General features: G+C 37.4%; 1 protein-coding gene across 12 annotated transcripts in view; it reads left to right on the top strand.

The window, feature by feature from the left end:
* The first annotated feature begins 4,269 nt into the window (after positions 1–4,269).
* The window catches only part of SUPT20H (SPT20 homolog, SAGA complex component), a 29,977-nt gene continuing 14,215 nt past the window's right edge, over positions 4,270–20,031 (top strand). For 6 of the 12 annotated variants that reach the window (XM_050980517.1, XM_050980545.1, XM_050980542.1 and 3 more), the window contains exons 1-15: positions 4,270–4,381; positions 5,082–5,179; positions 7,120–7,155; positions 8,238–8,296; positions 8,380–8,446; positions 9,778–9,907; positions 10,500–10,603; positions 11,139–11,255; positions 11,375–11,428; positions 11,633–11,772; positions 13,039–13,195; positions 13,277–13,333; positions 14,936–15,007; positions 15,998–16,155; positions 18,363–18,395. In XM_050980517.1, the coding sequence (XP_050836474.1) occupies positions 5,162–5,179; positions 7,120–7,155; positions 8,238–8,296; positions 8,380–8,446; positions 9,778–9,907; positions 10,500–10,603; positions 11,139–11,255; positions 11,375–11,428; positions 11,633–11,772; positions 13,039–13,195; positions 13,277–13,333; positions 14,936–15,007; positions 15,998–16,155; positions 18,363–18,395 (1,202 nt within the window). In that variant the 5' untranslated portion in view covers positions 4,270–4,381; positions 5,082–5,161. The remainder of the gene's footprint in view (positions 4,382–5,081; positions 5,180–7,119; positions 7,156–8,237; positions 8,297–8,379; positions 8,447–9,777; positions 9,908–10,499; positions 10,604–11,138; positions 11,256–11,374; positions 11,429–11,632; positions 11,773–13,038; positions 13,196–13,276; positions 13,334–14,935; positions 15,008–15,997; positions 16,156–18,362; positions 18,396–20,031) is intronic. The other 6 variants (XM_030235119.2, XM_050980549.1, XM_050980535.1 and 3 more) reach the window with 2 other exon arrangements.

The raw sequence follows: 20,031 nt of genomic DNA, 5'->3' as shown, positions 1-20,031 counted from the left end.
AGAAGTCTTTAACATAACTCTCACTTCTGGCAACCTCTTAAAAGATTTCTCCCTAACTGATTTTTAACCACTTACCTTTGCAGTACAGCCCTGACCTCTAGTGGGTTCAGTGAAACAATATTGCAGGCAGGAAAACATCCTAACTTGGTTTCATAAACAGGATCATTTAAACCTGGAAAATGTAGAAAGCAAAGCCATGCAATCAGCCAAGGAATAGCTGTTTTATTAAACAGATGAAAATTAATTGCAGGCTAGCAGCAGTACTGTGTTTGCCTTATGACAACATCCATCTGATTGATGAGGTGTTTTGATTCTCAGCAGATGACTGCTCATTCCCATTGGGAACTCTGTATTCTGTAACTCTTAGTTATCTGCAAAGTTTGCTTGACTTATCTTTTTTTTTTTTGCCAACTTACCTTCAGACCAAAAGATACCTATGACTGGAGTCAGAAAAACATGTAAGACAGGTTAGGGATAAGTACATTCCTATTTTTCTGTGATCTAAGAATTAGATTAAGACCTGATTGCTGCAAAGGTTTATGAACCTCTATTACATTCAGTAAAAAATTAACACTTGCATGATACACTCCAGATACTCAAAGACTGAGGATCTTAGGTTTCCTGTTATTTTTATCCCATAGTGAAAATTAAATCCAGAGCTCTGACAAGATTACTGAAATGATTTTCCAATTAAGTATGGGAGGCTTCCACATAAAGACTGCAGAAAATATGCAAGAGACATCATTAAATTCAGCTGTCTTCATCTAGAAGGCCAAAGAAAGACACAAAGTAATGGGAATGTTGTCTGCCTCTCTCAAATTTCTAACACAGGATAAATGATGCACGGATAGCCTTAACAGGATAGCCACAGATTCTCTGCCATACTCCTTCCTACATGTCCTACAGTCTCCAGCACAGAAATATCAAGAAAGCACCTGTGAAAGCTGATTCTCTTCTGTCTACATACCTGCATTAATGAATATAATGTTGTTCTGGTTTGCTGTGAACTAAGCAAATGGAAATCAGGTCAAACTAGACTGACAGAACATAACAAGGGTGACACTATTAAAAATAATAACAATAACAATTTTTTTAAATTAACCAAAGATATCTCTTCCAAAGAGTGACAAATGCGCTGTACTTTCACATCATCTGTAAAAGTTAAAAATGCAAATATGCAGATATGTTTTCCAGATTCTGAGTTCTGTAAGAGAAGGCCAACAAATCTGTTACTTATGAAGTCCGGACTACTCAGAGCAGCCCATCCAAAAATTAATTATGTAGAAATAATACATTTCTTTGCTTATTTATTGCAGAAGATGCTCAATAAAAGATGTGGTTTTTATTCTTTTAAGGAGAAGAAAACATCCTATTTCTATCTTTTTTACAGATTTATTAATTCAATATCTACATTAATTTTGTTTGTAATCCAAGCACATCTACTAGTCTTTGCCAAATAAGAATAATTTGACAAAAATTTCTAGGGATCCTGAGGCTGCCCTTAACTTTGCAATTCTTGCACTCAGACATCATTGCCTTAATTAGAGGGCCTAGTTTTATTGTTCCACTATGGTTTGCCATGGCAACCTCACTGTTTAGTTCACTGCTTTAAATGGTCATGTTGGATCAACTGGTACTGGACAAAATTCTCTTCCCAGAAATACTTTAAATATAATGGTTTCATTGTAAGCCTCCCTTTATGTGCTTGCAAGCTAGGTAAGTTTGGCATCATAGACTCAAATTTTTTGGCTGTATCTGTATTGCCCTAAGTTCTCCTTGAAATGCCTTCAGTGCCAAACTCCTCCAACCACAGGTTCCTTGGCTCTTGGAAAGAATATGACACCTACCCCAAATCCAAATACCAGACTGAGCTAGCATCATGAGACATTAATTAATATAAGCATGTTTTGGCCTTGCTTGCCTCCAGACCATCAGGAAGCCAGTCTACTCTGACCACTGTACATGTCCTCAGTTTTTACTTCCTTCTCCCTGCCTTTCTCAAGAAAACAGGAAAAAAAAATGCATCCAAATCATTCCTTGTAACCTCAGCCTCTGGCTTACTCCCTGTGGCTCACAACATTTCAGACTTACCACCTCTATTAAATCTCCTTGCTTTATTTGCTATCCTGAAAAGGATTGTTAGCTCCTGAATGAATTCTCTGATTGCCACATTCCTGGGCACAGAAAGACAAGCAAGCCTTTACCCACTTTATCTCCTACTGAACAGTTTTTACTGTGTCTAATAGGAAATGTCAAGTTCAAACAAGTGGGGAGCAAGAAGGAAAGAATGGAATTAAACATGCCTATGTCACAAAATGTAAGTCAAAAAATTCAGAAAATCAAGGCTGTTTATAAGGTCTCTACCAAGCATCTCAGAACTGAGGTATGAACTTGCAGAAAGGCTCAGTTTGAGATGGAGACAGATAATTCTAGGTGTCTCTATGTGTTACTGCTCCCACAGTCAGAGGAACTCTTCAAGGCAGCCAAGAAGTCCCAAGGGAGTCACTTGGTTGACCAGCAGGAGGCTGACTAAGACAGGGGTAATGTCCCCAGTTGAAAAACACAGATCTCTCAAGTTTTGTGCTACACTTGCCAGACCTCTAAAATTCTATTTAAACAGTCAAGTTAGAAATATCTGCCTGCAAAAGAATGGATGGATATACCTGACAAGGTGTATCTGACTTTAAAAGTAAATGGGGTTTTTTCATGCCTGCAAATCATTTAAGACCTGAATACAGATGTACATAACCAGGGGAGGAAATGTTACCACAGGGATTTATAACTGCCCACACAGAAAGTCAATGACATAACTGATTTAGAATTCAGGAGTTCATGGCTGTTTGCCCTAAGCTTCACCCACATGCCTACAGTCTGTTTCACTTGAATGAAGCACTTTCTACTTACAGCATGCTGTCATTTCTTTTTAATGTTTGTACTCAAATGAGAGGGACCATACTTAAATTACTGTCTCAGCCTTAGCATATAAATCTGACTCAGATTCATAGGCCTGTAATCCATTTAATTTTGAAAGAGCACAGGAAAATGAAAAACAGCTTTGCAATTTTGTGTACTGGCACAGGTCTATCAGTATGGCTACAGAACTCTGGTACTCCCAAGCATACAGCACAGAAATTCAGAAAAATTTAGGTTCAAGGATGGCACAACTGCATCCTCAAAGGAGATTCAAAATTGGATGAAATGCAGCAGCTGAACTGTTGAACCATGCACTTATTTAGTGCCTAGATGAGTCAAGGAAGAACTGCCACCTGTTCCTGCTCCAGGACAGAATTCTGGCCATCTTTTCTCTGGTGATCAGGAACAACATGGGCTCCTACAAAAATCAATAAACTAGCCTTCCTGTTGCTGAAAATAAGTGTCCAACTTATTTATGCCCATGGCTGAAGAACAGTGATCTCATCAGATGTTTTTATTCTATGCACTGAGAACCTCTGAGAGACTCTAAACACAACCAGTAATTGATTCCCAACATTTTTGGCTGTGCACTGAGATACAGAAGAGCTCTTAAGAATCCAGTGCTGAAAGCAAAACAGTGTCAGCACCAAGACAGAGTACCTCGGGAAGTGCTTTAGTCCATCCAGAGCTACCTGGAGCTCCCAGTGTCTCTATTTTCTTGAGCTTTCAAGTCATGCCTTGCTAGGACATGTCAGCACCACAAGGTTAACAAAGGCATTGAAGGGTGGTGTTAGGTGTGGTTTTTCCTATTGGACTGGCTGCTGGATCACAGGGTAGCACGTTCGCTCATTGCTGTGAACAAATAAATTACGGCTCAGCAAGAAGTGCTAGAAAGGTCTGGGTAAAACGTGCTAGAAGTCATAAAAGTGCTGTGCCCAGAGATATAATGTACAATGTGCGGTGTAGATGTGCCTGGCAGAGCTTGAGTATGGATGCTCCATGGGCTCACCAGGGAAGGGATTGAAGCACCAAGCCTGAGAAGTGTTTGGACACTCCCCTCACGTACACGGTGTGACTCTTGGGGACGGTCCTGCGCAGGGCCAGGAGACGGACATACCAAATATCCCTACAGCATCCCTGAGACAGACAGGATTCAATCCTGATCTTCACATGGGCATTAAACCTGTCACTTGCAGCGCAGTCCAGACTCCTTACTACCACCAAACCCTAGAATTTCTTGGCGCCCATCCGTGACCCTCACCTACCCACACCCTGAGGTGCACGACGGCGCCTGCGGCCGCTCCCCGCCCTCGCCCGCCCCTCGCAGTCTCCACGGCGACCCGCCCGCCCCTTCCGGCCGCGGCTCGGAAGCGGCGGGGCGGAAGCGGCCGGGGCGCCGCGGCGGGGGCGGATGCGCGGGCGGGCGGCGGGGCCGCTGCGCCGGGGGCTCCGCGGGAGAGACCGCCAGGTACCGGCGGGCACGGGGGACCCACGGCCGGGGAGGGGGCGGCGGGACGGGGCCGGGCGGGAAGGGAAGGGAAGGGAAGCGGGGGCCCGGCCTGCGCCCTTGGCTTGCGCCGGCCCGGCCCGGCCCTTCCCGGCCGGCTGCTGCCGTCGGGGGCTGCGCCGCTCGCTCTCCGCCCCGGCGGGTCCGCGGAGGCGGTGGCTGCAAATTTTTTTATTTCTTGATTGACAGCTAGCTGTGAGTCAGTTTTAAACCAAACAATGCTAGAAGACACCGCTAGTGGAGGTGTTGGCTATGTTTGCCATGGTGTTGGCTAATAACACCTCAAAAGCAAAACAAAAGAGCTGATGCCGTGTGCTAAACACTCTGGTTTTCATTAGGGGTTTTAGCCTCCTGTGCATCGGAGGTTGTGACATCTGGGAGAGCCTAGGTAGACTGCTGCGATAGAGAAAAACGTATGTACATTTACGTGCCTGTTGCTTTACTGTTGAATAAAACTAATGTAAAATGATTGTGAAAAGTGATAGCATTCATTGGAGTGAGAGCCTCTGCACTAGCAGCGGATAGAACACTTGTTCCTACTCTTGGAGGAAACTATGCAAATGAAATTAAAGTAGAATTAATCACCAGAAATGTTGGATTTAAATGAAATGCCCATTTAATTTGTCAATGTTGTTTTTTTTCTTGAATTTTTTATTTTCAGTACCCCAAGTCTGACCATCAAATATGATTCTTTGCCTGCTACACGAAACTCCTTAAGTACTTCTTTTGCCATTTGGCCACATGGCTTCAACTACAATGGTAAGTTAGGATTTCAGTCATATATTTTCAGATCTTTTTGCTCTAGTCTGCTAGCTGGCTGCCTGATGAGGAGAATGCCACTAATATTTGAGATTTTATTTAAAAAAAATATTTTCCTTGTTACTGCTGATTTCTGGTATTTCCCTTTTTAGGAATGTCTTCATAGCTTTTGGATACTTCTGAACACTTACTCACTGGCCAGTGCAGCATAGGAATTGCCATATCAAGCTAGTGGAGTTTTCAGTCAGGAAGTTGGGTCTATATAAATCCTGCTTCTACAGAGTAGTCTTTTATTCACAGATGCTAATATTGCCATGGATTTTTACCTAATGTTAAACAGTCAGTGAATTGAATATTTGAAATCATACCTAGACATAGGTATTGTTGAAGTATCTACCAGATGTATTCTCTTATATAGAAAGCATCAGTATTTGACATTTTCCTTAAAACACCTAGACACTTGAAAATTATAATGTTCTGTCGTGGCAGGTTCTACCACACAGTAGCATGGTAAGTAGGTGGGGGGATTTTCATGAACAGGTAAGAAATTTTGTCTTAGGTATATTATGTGAGTGTTCTTGTTGTATATTTCTTTGTTGTTCTTTTGTTGTTGTGTAGTATGGTTTTCTTCATGGGATTCTATTCTAATAAAAGATTATCTATGTAATCATTGGTGTTACCTTGGATTGGACATGGCTTGTGTGTCTTCTGTTCCTTGAGGCTCAAGTAGAGGTGTTTGCTTTTAGGAGCAGCTGATAGGGATGGTTTAAACTGAGGGAATAGGAAAAATGCATGTTTGGGAAGAGGTACCTATTACAGATGTTCCTAAGCTTCATTGAATATTAGAGCTTGTCAGGAGTACATTGCTAAGGACTTCATCCAGCTGCCACTGAAGTGAATACATTGCTTCCCTGGACTTACCTGGAGATGAATCAAACTCCTGGCATTCTCCTACAATGCTTTGGTTCTTAATAGTGTCCTCTTTTTTCCTCCCTGCCCCAAGTCACTTTCATTGTCTGGTTCATTTAGCAGCTGCACGTTATTCCCGCACAAAGGATGTCAGAGTTTAAGTGAGTGCTGGAGAAGGAACATTAGAAACCAAGGAAGACTTTCTTAGAGTTTTTTTTTCACACTGGTGCTTGTTTATTCTGGTTTGAAATACTTGTCAAATTTTAGTCCAAGAACTCATAATTTGGATCTGTGAAGTTGTGGGCTCTTTTTGAAATAAAAGTGTACCAGCTGCAGGTGTACTGATGTAAAAAAACATTCCAAAAGAGCTAAATTCATTAAAATAAATGGTATTGAACGTACCATGCTATGGGATATTGAGAAGCTATTGCAGATTTTGTTGTGTTTCATGGGGTTGGGCAGACTTTTAGCCTACCTTGGAGAAAATCTGTACTGGAAGCTGATTTTGTTTCCTAGCCACCTAACAGTATATCATAAGGAACACTTCTTAAATTGTATTATGTGCAGAAGTAAAGTTCTGAGCACAAGATCTTTATTTCCACTTGGTTAAAAATAACTGTGCCGATCACTTGGGCACTGGTATCTTCTGGACATCTCTTTGGGGATATTTTGGCCTAACCTTTCTGTTGAGTTAGTGACCAGCATAACAAAGGAGATCTGATTTTCTAGTTGTCATCTCTAATTGTTTTGAGTAGTATTTCTTACTGCTTTTATTAGGTGTAATTTCCATTCCTGGTTTTAATTCTAATTGCCTTTCATTGTTCTAAGGCTTCATAATTTAGCCAAGCCTTGTGATGCAGTTGCATGAGGTTTTAGTTAAGTTTAGTATGTGCCAAAGAATTTTTGAGCCCATCTTCTAATTATAGATTCATATCAGTTGTAGTAGGGTTGTTGGGGTGTTTTTAATGTATGAGAATGTTAAAAAAAGTCATGTCATATAATTTCTAAAAAACCCTTTGTCATTCTTGCAGCAGCAAGCTTTAGAACTGGCATTGGATCGTGCTGAGGTAAGAAGCAGCTAAATTACTTGTTTGTACATAATTTATTGGTCTTAGAGTTATGAAAACACAACAGCTATTTTTTATTTCTCCTGAAAAGCAGTAGAAAACATTATGTAAATACATATGTGTGTAATCACCTATACATGTAACACTGAGTTTGCAGAATTCTCACTGAAATTGCTGTCATGTATTTGTCTCTTACCCATTGTACTGAGAACATCAAGTACCATGGTGACAAACTGTGCAAGACTTGAGCTTTCCCCTTCTAAACCAGCAAATCTGTATGCTGTGAAATAAGCAGGCAGAAATATATGGTAAAATCTTGTTTGCATTTTTAAGGATAGCCTAGTGAGAATGAAGAGGCAAGTGCCTTCATGTTCATGTTCTTTAGTGCTGTCATCTGATATAAGTTACCTTTAACCCTGTTATGGGAAATACATGTTCCTGTGAGAGAACATAAATTCTGAACAAAGCTGTTAATTGAAATACTTCAAACAATAGAGATTTGGAAAAACCTTGTTAGAATATAAATCACATTTACTGGAGATCGCTGTCTCTCTTATTCTTTTTAAATTCAAATGTTTAATGTACATGAATTGTATTCATAATGCACAGCTCTATAGAGAAAAATAATGTAAATGAAAAAGGCAAAGGGAAAACTTCCTGAAATTATCATGTTGATGAGTATTTGATTTGTAAATGTTGTCAAGCCAGTATGAATAAACTTGGTTGTACCTTAGTGTGTTAACCTCATGAATTTCAGTAGTGGTAGCTGAGTACAATAGTGTTGTAGTGTTAGTTACTACTGTAATTAAAAGAGGTGAGTGTAGAATCAACACCTTGCATGGAACTGATGCCATGGGCATGAAATGTTGTCTTTAACAGCTAAGTTGAGCTGTGTTCTTGTTGTTGACTGTAACATAAACCAGATTGTGTTTAGTGCACTTTTGGAACAGTCATGTACCATAATTGTTAATTACTTTCTGTATACGTGGAACACTGTCTGGTAATGATCTCTAGTTGTGTGCTAACTGGAATTAAATTTCTTTGTAATGTATGCTGGTTTCTTGTTTACTTTTCTCTTTTAGTATATCATTGAAAGTGCCCGTCAGAGACCTCCCAAAAGAAAATATTTATCCAGTGGAAGGTACCAAGAGTTTCAGTATTTAGTATCTTAATAGTATTTCTTTGATTTAATTTTGGTTACATGTTGAGTCTTTTTAATTTCAGAAAATCTGTATTTCAAAAACTTTATGATTTATATATTGAAGAATGTGAAAAAGAGCCTGAGATAAAGGTAAGTGGAAATTGCTGAAAAGCTTTTCATTTCTGTCTAAACAGGCAGGTTTAGAAAATACTTTGGTTTTAATTCCACTTAACTGCTTTGTTAAATGAAGTGTAAACCCTTCTTACTGAAGTAGTTACTTAAAGATAAGACTATATAATGTGAATAGTAAGGCCTAGACTGGCTTAGTGAGCTGTTCATTCTGTCTTAATTCTGTGTCTCCAAAGGGCACTTGTGTTCAAGTTCAGGCCTGTGTCAATACCATGTGCATTGTTGTTTCACAGTCAATTGCTTAGCATCACTGCCACGAAAAAATGTGGAAAATTTTTCAGACCCTGTAATTTTGTTGTAAATTCTGATTTATTTCTCCAGTTATTGGTAAGCTAAGAAGTTTTGTGAAAAATTTTCATAATTTTAGCAAAGATACTCAAACAGGCTTATAAGTTCTAAATATAAGGTGTAAAAGGTACAAATTACTTGGCTAAACTCTGAATGTCAAATTAGACAAGAAGCTAAAGCTGTGGAACCTGCTGTATTGCTGCTTTCAAGCAAGTAAAATGAATAAGAAGACAAATGAGCACTCAGGTTAACTCCCAGTTGATGGTTGGATCCAGAGCTGATAGAGATGAAATATGGTCTCCATTCAGAGGCGGTAAAATTATCTGAGGTTCAGATTTCATTGTCTTAAATTCTAAGGGGATTTCAAATGTTACAATTTGTAGGATGTTTATGTAGTCTCTGAAGCACTCCAAATAATTATAAAAATCTGTTACACATCAAAAAGATAATTTTACAGTTGAATAAGGGAATAGTGTCTGTGGCTGCTGGATCAGATTGCAGCAAATAAAGACAAGAAAATGCAATTAAGAAAGCTTCCAAATGCTCATTATTTTAATCCTGGAGAGAAATGCCTCCTTCCGTTAGGAATATCTGAAAGTACTAAATATTTTGTTGTTATCAAAGTACTAAATGTTGTTGTTATCAAACAAGTTGTACTGGATTGATGATGTTCATAGAAATGATACAAATAACGGTGCACTGCAGATTTACAACATTTTAGCATAATGTTATTCTTATTAACTCTCTCTGTGAGCTTCCAGTTCTAGGGTTTGTAGTTTTAAATGAGTGGGATTTTTTACAAAAATCTGTGTCTATAAGCATGCATGATAATACATACCATGTTTACTCTGCTGACTACAGTACAGTTAAATTTAACTGGGCTTGTTTAGATGTGTAATTTGTCATTAATCTAAGTAACAGTCTAATAAAAACAATTGCTTTTGTTTTTATTTCTGCTAATTATTTCATAGTATTATGTTCATGAGCAATGTTTACTTTTAAAGCAGAAGCTGAGACGAAATGTGAACTTACTTGAGAAGCTGGTTATGCAGGAGACGTTGTCATGTCTGGTTGTAAACCTCTATCCAGGAAATGAGGGTTATTCACTGATGCTCAGGGGAAAAAATGGTTCAGGTAATAGTTTTCTCTTGAATTTTTAAAAATACTCAGAATACTGTATAAATTTTTAGAATGTGTTGTTTATTATTTATCTGTTTTCCAATATAATTCCAGTGGAGGGTGGGAGAACAACCAACTGTACTTGAGCTAAAAATTTGCATAAAGCTCTGAGCTGTTTATCTACAGACAAAATCTGTAGATATGAGTCTTTTTTATAGCCTTTCAGTCTCTTATTTCCCCTTAGTTTCTGCAGCTGCATATGCAAGTTTCACTTGCTTCAGGTTCCTTCTGTCAAATATTCTTTCACTGCTTCCCGTGTCTAGATCTGCCCAGAGGCATTTGTGTTCCACTTTGGTGGCATTTTCATGCCATTTGTACTGCCATGGGCAACAAGAGCTTACATTATGTCAACTGGGAGCAAAAGCTAGCACAGTAAGAGCAAACTAAAACTCTTAAGTATAGAAATGGATGTAAAAAATAATAGTATCCAAAAAAATTGCTATGTGTGGATAGGTTTCTGTCAACCCTGATTTTTCCTGTGGCAGGTTTTAGATTTCTTAATGTGTTTTTTTGAAACACAAAGGTAATGTGTTTTGTTTAAATTCAGACTCTGAGACCATTCGTCTGCCTTACGAAGAAGGAGAACTGCTTGAATATTTGGATGCAGAGGAACTACCACCTATTTTGGTTGATCTTTTAGAAAAATCTCAGGTTTGAAATTTTTGTTTTTAAAAAGAACTTACGTATTGCATCCAGACAGACCTTGATTTTTTTTTAGTGCTTCACATAGATGATTGTAAGCACAAGACACTTGTGCATATGAAACTGTAGCATTTAATGCCCCAAATAAATATTTTATTGATATATAGGAAAAAAAACAGTACTTTCTATTGAGGAGAAGGAGATAAAAGAGAGATTGCTATGATTACAACTGTGAAACATCTTCAACTCTGCTCTAGCAAAATTTCCTTTGTTCTTTGTCATTATGGAATGTTTGGCATGTGAATTTCTTACAACTGCGTTGCTGGCATATGAAAGCACTGCATTTGAAGCTTGTTCTTTAGGTATGTCTAAGACAAATGTGTCTGCGTACGTAGAAAAGACTGCTGGTCTGAAAAACTTAGTCATGAGTTTTATTCCTAGTTTCACTGAAGTTTATATGTTATATAGCAAACTTCTTTATAGAGGCAGGGGAAGATTGATAAATGTTAGTTTAGTCAAAAGCTGGTGTTTTTCTTTCAACCAGGTTAATATTTTCCATTGTGGATGTGTCATAGCAGAAATACGGGACTATAGGCAGTCTGGTAACATGAAATCTCCAACCTACCAAAGCAAGCACATTCTTTTGCGACCTACAATGCAGGTAAAGAGGAGCCTTAAAGTAATTTTTCAGTGTTATGGTAGTTCATAGGCTGGATCTGCACAGTTACTGAACATGTATTATCCTATTATTCATAATTACCATTGTGTCTTTTTCCTCAGACTTTAATTTGTGATGTGCATTCTATAACAAGTGACAACCACAAATGGACACAGGTAGGTTAGAGGTAATTTAAAAACTTTACAGTGATGTCATAAATACATAACAAAAATTTATTAACATTATTAACATTTTTTATTTGTTTAATAATTTTTTTCAGTTTTTTCTAAGATAATGTCTACATGCATAGGTATATAGGAACTTGACTACTGTAAAAGTTTTCCTATTTTTATATTTATTAATAGCTGTGTATATTACAGGAGGACAAACTCCTACTTGAAAGCCAACTTATTTTGGCTACAGCAGAGCCTTTGTGTCTTGATCCTTCAATAGCAGTGACCTGTACTACAAACAGACTCCTGTACAACAAGCAGAAGATGAACACTCGCCCCATGAAACGGTAGTTTTCAGTAGGAAATGTGTTTTCAGAGAAAAATATAAGTAATGCTTTATGTGAAAATTTAGCTCCTCCTATGTAATACCTGCTTAAATAGGAATGTGTGAGAAACAGTCAAGAAATTATATCGTATTTTTAAGTGTTCAATATTGTATTTTATTTTGGTTACTAGTAGATACTGTAGTGTGCTCATTTTTGTAAATCAAAAGAAAGTATATCTATATTTTCTTAGCATTATCAGTTTTATTGCAGTTTGGATTTGGGGTTTTCTTTGCATAGGTTTTGTGTACGCAGAGTCAGATGGCAGCTCAGTAATGTAAAATATATAAACAGATATGTTGCATATTGGTCTCTAATTTGTCTCTAAAAGCTACACATAAGTTTCATCCTGAATGAGCAAATGAAAAGAGTTATTTTTATGTTTGACATTCAGGCCAAACAGAAGTGTAAATTTATAAGAATATTGGAAAAACTTAAAATAATGTGATATGCACTATGTACAAAATATTGAAATTATTTCACTTTTGTGCATGGTTATGCCCTTTTTTTTTCCACAGAAGCTTGAAACGTGTTCAATGTGTTTGTTCTATCACAAGAGTTGTATTCACTCTGTAAATAGGAAATGCATTAATGGTCTGTCACAATTACTGAAATATTTAAAAATAAATTTGCATTGTAATACTATGCTAGTACCAAACCAGCAGAAATTTCTAAAAAAATATAAATAATTTATTTGATCAAGCTGTCCTTGAAATTAAAGCTTGTTGGTCAACAAATATTCCACTAGAAAAATAGGAAAAGGGAATAAATGAATGTCCAGAACAGCATTACTGAACCCATGAATTTGACATGAAACAAAGACCAAAGACTAGAGGGTATTTACTGTCATTGTAATTTTATAGTTACATAAGTAAAACAAGGATCATTTGATGGAACTGAAATTATGGTAATACATAAATATTTTAAGCTTGGCAGCTTCTTAATTACTCATTTTGATGATGTAATTAAATTAGGCATTTAAAAAATAACCACATTCTTAGTGCTGAAACAGATAAACAGAATATTAGTATATTTTATAAATATGAAATTATGATTTAAAGTTGTACAGTGTTATCCAATTACAATTCAAAAGCAATTTTAAATTAGTATTTACAAACTTATTAGTCTCCATGTGAGTAGCAGTTCCCTGCATATTTTTGGTTTTGTACAAGGGCAGTTGAGAAGTTAATGTTGATGGTTTTACCAAGTGTAGCTGTCATTTTGCCATAGGTGCTTCAAAAGGTACTCAAGGTCCTCTTTGAACAGACAGCAAGAAGTAGCTCACTACTCAACTCCACCTCAGCTCAGACTACTTGACTACTTACAGAAAAGGAAGGAGAGGAAAGCAGCCCAGCAGTATGACCTCAAAATTTCAAAAGCTGGAAATGTAAGTGTTCTGAAAAGTAATATACTTCTAACCATTTAATTAAAGGATTTAATATATTAATCCTGTTTTTCATTTTTCCAGTGCGTAGATATGTGGAAACAGAACCCTTGCTACTTGACTGCTCCTTCTGAAGTAGATGTAAGACCACCAATTGTTATGTATAATTAGCAATTATTAGAAATTGTATTATATGTCTAAGAAGTAACCAATGTCAAAGAATGACCTTTAAAAAATGGGAGTGACTTTAACATTTACAGTTACTTTTCTGTACCATAAGGTATAAACACAAGTTAAGCAACACTGTAATATGTTGCAGTTGTATCAGAATAGTTTGGATGAAGTAATCAGTACAAACCAATTTTTAGCATTGTCCTTCTGTAGACTCATTGAGCACATGTCTATTTGAAGTTATCTGATAGTATGAAAACCCAAAAAGCAAATGAGCTTTGTAGATTGTCTAAAAATGAGTCACTTTTCATCTTGGTAGAAATTCCTGTCTTTTGATATGTTATACTATGGCAATTAATATTTTGAAAAGTTTTAGATTTGATGCAGAGAATTGTAGTTGAGTGTTGTTTTTTTTCACTCTGTGTGCATTTTTCTCGTGGGGGCATTAATATTCTTAGTTTCTGGCACTGCCAGAACACATACTATTAGTGTACAGAAGGGACTCATAGAAAATTCTGAGTTGGAAGGGACCTACAAGGATCATCAGGTCCAACTCCTAGTCCTGCAGGACAGGACAAGCCCCAGAATCATATAATGTCTTACCCAAATGCTTCTTGAACTCTGTCAGGTTGGTGGTGTGACCACTACCCTGGGGAGCCTGTTCCAGTGCCCAGCCACCCTCTGGGTGAAGAACCTTTTCCTAATATCCAAACTAAACCTCCCCTGACACGACTTCAGGTCACTCCCTAGGGTCCTGACACTGGTCACCAGAGAGTTTAGATCAGTGCCTGCCCCTCCTCTTCCCCTCACAAGGAAGTTATAACTGCAATCAGCTCTCTCCTCAGTCTCCTCTTCTCCAGGCTGAACAGACCAATTGAGCTCAGCCACTCCTCATGCAGCTTTCCCTCAAGACCCTTCATTATCCTCATTGCCCTCCTTTGAGCTCTCTCTAGTAGCTTTATATCCTTTTGTTGTGGCACCCAAAACTGCCCCCAGCACTCAAGGTGAGGCAGCCCCAGCTCAGAGCAGAATGGGACAATCCCCTCACTTGCCTGGCTGGCAGTGCTGTGCCTGATGCACCCCAGGACACGCCTGGACCTCCTAGCTGCCTGGACCTCCTGCTGACTCATATTTGACTTGCCACCAACCAGGATGTCAGGTCCCTTTCCACAAGTTTTCTCTACTATGCTGAGATTTTTAAGAGACTGTAGACTAGACAAGACTGTAGCTCTGGACCCATCATAGAGCTGCCAAGGATGCAAATGACAGTGAAATGACAGTGTAAGTTTCTACAAAACAAACCTCTCTTTTCACTTCATCTGTGTTGTACCTGACTTAATCAGGGCTTTTAGGAATTACTATTATTGTGAAATTACTTAACTATTCCACATTGCAGGCAGTGATTTCAATCTGTAGTCTGAAACCATGTTTCACTCTTCTGTTAAGTTTAACAGCAAATGTGGTGTAACTCTGTAAATGTAAAGTTCTGAAGGTTCTTCAATTAAGTTTCCTTAAAGAAGCATAGGAGGTAACATAGGGGATTTCTTTTCTGATCTCTCTATTTTCTTTAAGGTGGAAAAATATGCCAAAGTGGAAAAGTCTATCAAGTCTGATGACTCACAACCAACTGTCTGGCCAGCACACGTGAGTTATTTAGACCTTTGGCCAAACTTCACTGTCTCTAGTTAAAATGCCTCTTATTTGAACAAAATCAATGTAATGTGGAATAATCTTCCCTCCCCCAATTTAATTAATCTTCCATGTGTTGCAGAGACTTGGGAAGATTACCAGAGACACGTGTAATTTTATACAGTAAAGCAAGCATGTGATCAGTCTGATTTCCTCAGATTTTCCAGAAATACAAGGATAAGCAGCTTGTACTAAAGAAATTATCATAATTTACATGGAACTCTGCACAAGAAACTGCTTTCTTTACTCAGACATTCAAAGGCTGATTAAAAAGAGCTTTATTGAAATCAAAATGTTACATTTTGAAAGAGGTCAATATTAAATACCTCTTACAAAAAATCTCCTTCTGCAGTGTTTAAGATGAGCTTTAAGATTTTTGGCACAAACTGTGATTTGATCAGAAGTAGTAATATAATATAATCATTGATCAATTCCCATTAATAATTATTAATTCATTGATTAGTTATGTGATTAAATCACATAATTGAGTATTTTTTTATAATTTCAGAGGCAAGGTACTAGCTTTATTAACAGCATGTATCGTGATATTATTGTAGTTGCCTGTTGGAAAAAAGTAATACTTCCCCATAGAACTTAATGTTCAGCTCCAGCATTTTAGTCTCAACATTTTTTGCATTGTCATAATTCATATAAAACTGATTCTGTATATGTTTACCCAGTCTGCATTTCCATGTCTAATATGATTGTTTGGGATTTGCAATAACTTTGTATTTTTAAGAGGTGATAAATCCTTTTCCTCTTATCCTATTAATGTAACTTCTGGAATCACTTTCATATTAGGTAATGCACCCCTTCCTAGAGAGTGTTATTTGAAGTTACTTACAGAATGTTTCTCACTCTGTATTGTGTATGGAGTTGGTCTGCTTTACTTGCTGTTTCAGCTAAGGCTTGTTCAAGACTTACCAGGTCATTCTGTCTTTTTAGGAAATGAAGGATGATTATGTGTTTGAATGTGAAGTTGGTAATCAGGTTCAAAAAACAAAACTGACCATTTTTCAGTCTCTTGGCAATCCCTTGTACTATGGTAAAATTCAGACGCTCAAAGGTGATGAGGAAAATGACAACCTATTAACTCCATCACAGTAAGTTACATGTTCTTTTTTTAAAACTATGCTGTGATCAGTAGGTAGAGGAAAACAAACATTACTTGTCATTTTCAGTCACAAAAATACTCTAGAGCTAGAAGTCTGACTTAAGATTTTTTTACCAAAAAAAAACCCAAACCAAAATGTGTACAAGCAACCATCATATTTCAAATGTTAAATTGGGTATGTTAAATTGGTACATGTTAAATGTTATGTTAAATTGGTACATTCTTTTACATTAAAGATACATTAGGGGAGAAATAAGACCACCAGCAAATCCAGTCATGAAAATTGTGGAGACACTATGAGATGTTGTTACACTCCTTTTTGGTGATACTCAGAATCTTGATTGTTCTCAAAATTTGCCTGATGCCATGAAAGCGTAAGATGTGACTATATTCTGTTTACTCTTAGATCCAGTTGAACTAAATAAATGAAGAAAAACATGAGCTTCTGTGAAGCTTCATAATTTTGAATTGTTTGGAATATGCTGGTTTTGGCTGTGGTTCTACAAAGATTCTCTGCTCTCGGCTGTTTTTGTTGTATATATCAGTTTATTTGTGTGGAGGAACACATGCAGCAGAGTAGAGCCTATAAATTTCACATAGGCAAGGAGCAGTGAGACTGAGCAAACCTTTTAGTTCTGCTAATTAAAGTTATTTTTATCCTCTAGTATGTAATCATTCTCTTATTTTTTATGAAAATCTTAAAACATCCTGAGTTTTAAGAATATTTATCCCTAGACTTGAGCTATTCACTGTTTGTTTCCATACTGTTGTGGTTTAACCCCAGCTGGCAACTAAACACCTTACAAGCACTCACTCCCTCCTCCCCTGACCTCCTTGGTGGAATGGGGGAAAAAATAGCAAGGATAAAAGTGAGGAACTATGTGGCTTGAGATAAGGACAGTTTAATAGGTCAAGGAAAACCTTGTAAGCAAAGCAAAACAAGGAATTCATTTGCCACTTCCCATGGGCAGGCAGGTGTTTGCCTGTCTCTGGGAGGGCAGGGCCCCATCACACCTGATGGTTACTGGGAAAGACAAATGCCTTCTCTCTAAGTGCTTCCCCCACCCCTCTCTTCCTTTTTGCCCTGGCTTTATATGCTGAGCATGTTGCCATATGGTATGTATGGAATATCCCTTCCTTTGGTCACTTGGGGTTAGCTGCCCTTGCAGAGTCACTTTCTCACTTCTTGAACACCCCTAGCCCTTTTGCTTGTGAGAATCCTTTGTCACTACTGCTTAGGAATAGCTAAAACACCCTGGTATTACCAACACTGTTTTTAGCACAAATCCAAAACAGCCCTGTGTCAGCTATCCTGGAGGAAATTAACTCTACCCTAGCCAAAACCAGCACACATTCTTAGTGCTGATCTTTTAGGAACAACAGTGCTAGCTTAGAGTTGAGTAATAAGGCTGGGAATTAAATTAATTTAGAGGGATTAAATGCCTGGAGGGTTTTGGAAATCGTTGCTAAGACACTAACAATTAAAGTTCGTCAAAACTTGGATAACCCATCCTTGGCAAACTGTCATTTGAAATGAAAGGTGAAGTAAACATTTTTGTTGTTCAGTAAAATAAAATGTTTTATAGTTTTTTTTTTTTTTGGAGCTGGAGAAAAAGAAACTTCTGTAAAGTTAAAGAAACATAGCAATAAGTTTTCAAGCTGTGTTATGCAAAAGAGAGATACTTATTTTGGAGGTCTGGAAAATCATGGGGAATTGGCATAAGTGAAATCAAACAATGGAAACTAAATGTTTGTTAAAATATTATGCATAGGACTGTTTTTGACCTCCCCTCAGCACGCTTGTATTTCAGTCGGAGTGTACTGGTATGGTGTTGGTTTATACATAACTTTTTCTTTTTACTTTTTACGTAAGTAATTCTGTAGCAGTTACTCAGTTACATTTTTTTTAAAAAATATAAAATCCAAAACTTCTATATTCTGCCTTTTGCTTTGTAGGTAATTTGCTGTTAAAGGAGACCAAATTAGATCATGTGTGTATATTGTACATATAGTTAGGAAGTCAAGTGTGTATTTCAAATACTGAATGATACTCAGTCCATTGAATGGATACATTATCATTTGTATTTCAAGCAGGTATGAAAAAAACACAGCACTGCCATTTGTTTGAAGCCTTGTGATTATGAAAATATGTTCTTTTAGTCCAATTCATAACTGAAAATGTACTTTACATTTTAGGTTCCTTATTGGTTCGAAGACTGATGCTGAAAGGTAAATTAATATAGTTTGTACAGCTATTTGGCTTGATGACAAATAATAAATTTTGTTCCTTTTTGGCAGTTATGACTGCCAGTGCTATGGTTAAGGAAACAGATGCAGAACACATGAAAAAAAATAAGAGGAATTAGTCATCATATCAAGAAGTAGAATAGTGTGTAGCTTCTGTATTTAACAAGCAAGGAAGAATAGAGGACATCAAATACGTGAGTACACCTGAACTCTGAGACCACTTAGCAGTAATTTCATCCTAACATATGGACTGGTAAATTAGCAATCATGGAAATGGTTCATTTAAACTTGTCATTTGAAGTGTAATCTAGAATTTAAGATTTATACACCTTCATTTTGTGTATTGTGCATGTCTTGATTCAGCTTTCCCAGAGAAGCAAGTAATAAACCAGTTTTTCAGTATATTTTAGTTGTAGAATGAGTAGGAGTAGCTAATTCAGGGATAACTGAGGCAGCAAAATAAGTGGTTTTTAAGTGTTTGTCAGAGTACATCACATTAGACTGCCTGTGCATATAAGCACAGAACCTTTGAAAAGCGACCTCTGTTAGAGCCAATTGTGGTTTTGTGCCTCCTTAGGATACTGCTGACTATGTACATGCCATGGCTCTTATCTTCACACACCCTTATGTGCCTAGCAGGGAAATAAGTCTTAGATTTGATAAAAAAATCAGTAATAATGTTCTTTTTTTAAAAATAGGTAATTTTGATCAAGAAACTCTTTGCTTATATTCTCTCCTGCCTCCTTTGTGCTGATACTTTTGCTGCTTGTTCTGTAAGCTGAACTGGGGAGATTGGCTGGCTGAAAAGTAAAACAACAATATTACAAGAGCTTAATTTTAACTGGGATTGATTTCCTGATCATGTTTGTCAAGGGGTTGAACAAGTCCTTTCATCAGAATAAGGAACAGGGTTTCAGGGACAAGGACAAGAAGAAACAGTAGGGGAGTGCAGGACCACCTTTTTGAGTACATGGCATTTTACTGCCCTGATTCCACCAATTTTTAAATAAGTCAGTCTAAAATCTTAATTGCTACAAAAAGTGCACTGCCCCCTTTCCTCTGTCGTGTGTGTCAGGGCCCTTGCTTATATCTGCATTAGTCAGGTAACAGCATATGACAGAAGCAGGGCTACATCAAAATAAAGAAAATTTCATCACATTTAGGTAATGAAAATATTCCAGCTGGTTTTCACTGAGGTCCAGTCTGCCAGACTGTAAGTGACCACAGCACTTCAGCTTTATATTTCAAGGTCATTTTGTATATTCACTCGTGTTTGTGAAACAGTATTCCCTCAGCTTGATTGTCTTAGATTAGTAGAGATCTGATTTAATTTGATAGAACAATATTTTAAACTTGTTTCCCTGATGCTTTATCAAATGTTTGTCTTAATGCTCACAGGGGAGTGATTGTTCAGCCCTTGCATTTAGACTCCTCCTCTGACATAGACCTCAAGCTGAAGGAGGGTTGGCTATTTCACAGCAGCATAACCAGAAGAGACACTTTTATAAAATATTCTGGATCTCTGTATAAAAGGTGGAATGGGATCTCTGTTGACTGGCATCCCAAAGATTTGCAGTTGCTTTTGGGAATGGAACTCTTCTATTGTTTTCTATATTCC

Source organism: Serinus canaria, chromosome 1 (assembly GCF_022539315.1).
Source record: "Serinus canaria isolate serCan28SL12 chromosome 1, serCan2020, whole genome shotgun sequence".
Taxonomy (NCBI): domain Eukaryota; kingdom Metazoa; phylum Chordata; class Aves; order Passeriformes; family Fringillidae; genus Serinus; species Serinus canaria.
The sequence above is the reverse complement of the archived record's forward strand: the minus strand, read 5'-3'. Positions and strand labels throughout refer to the sequence as shown.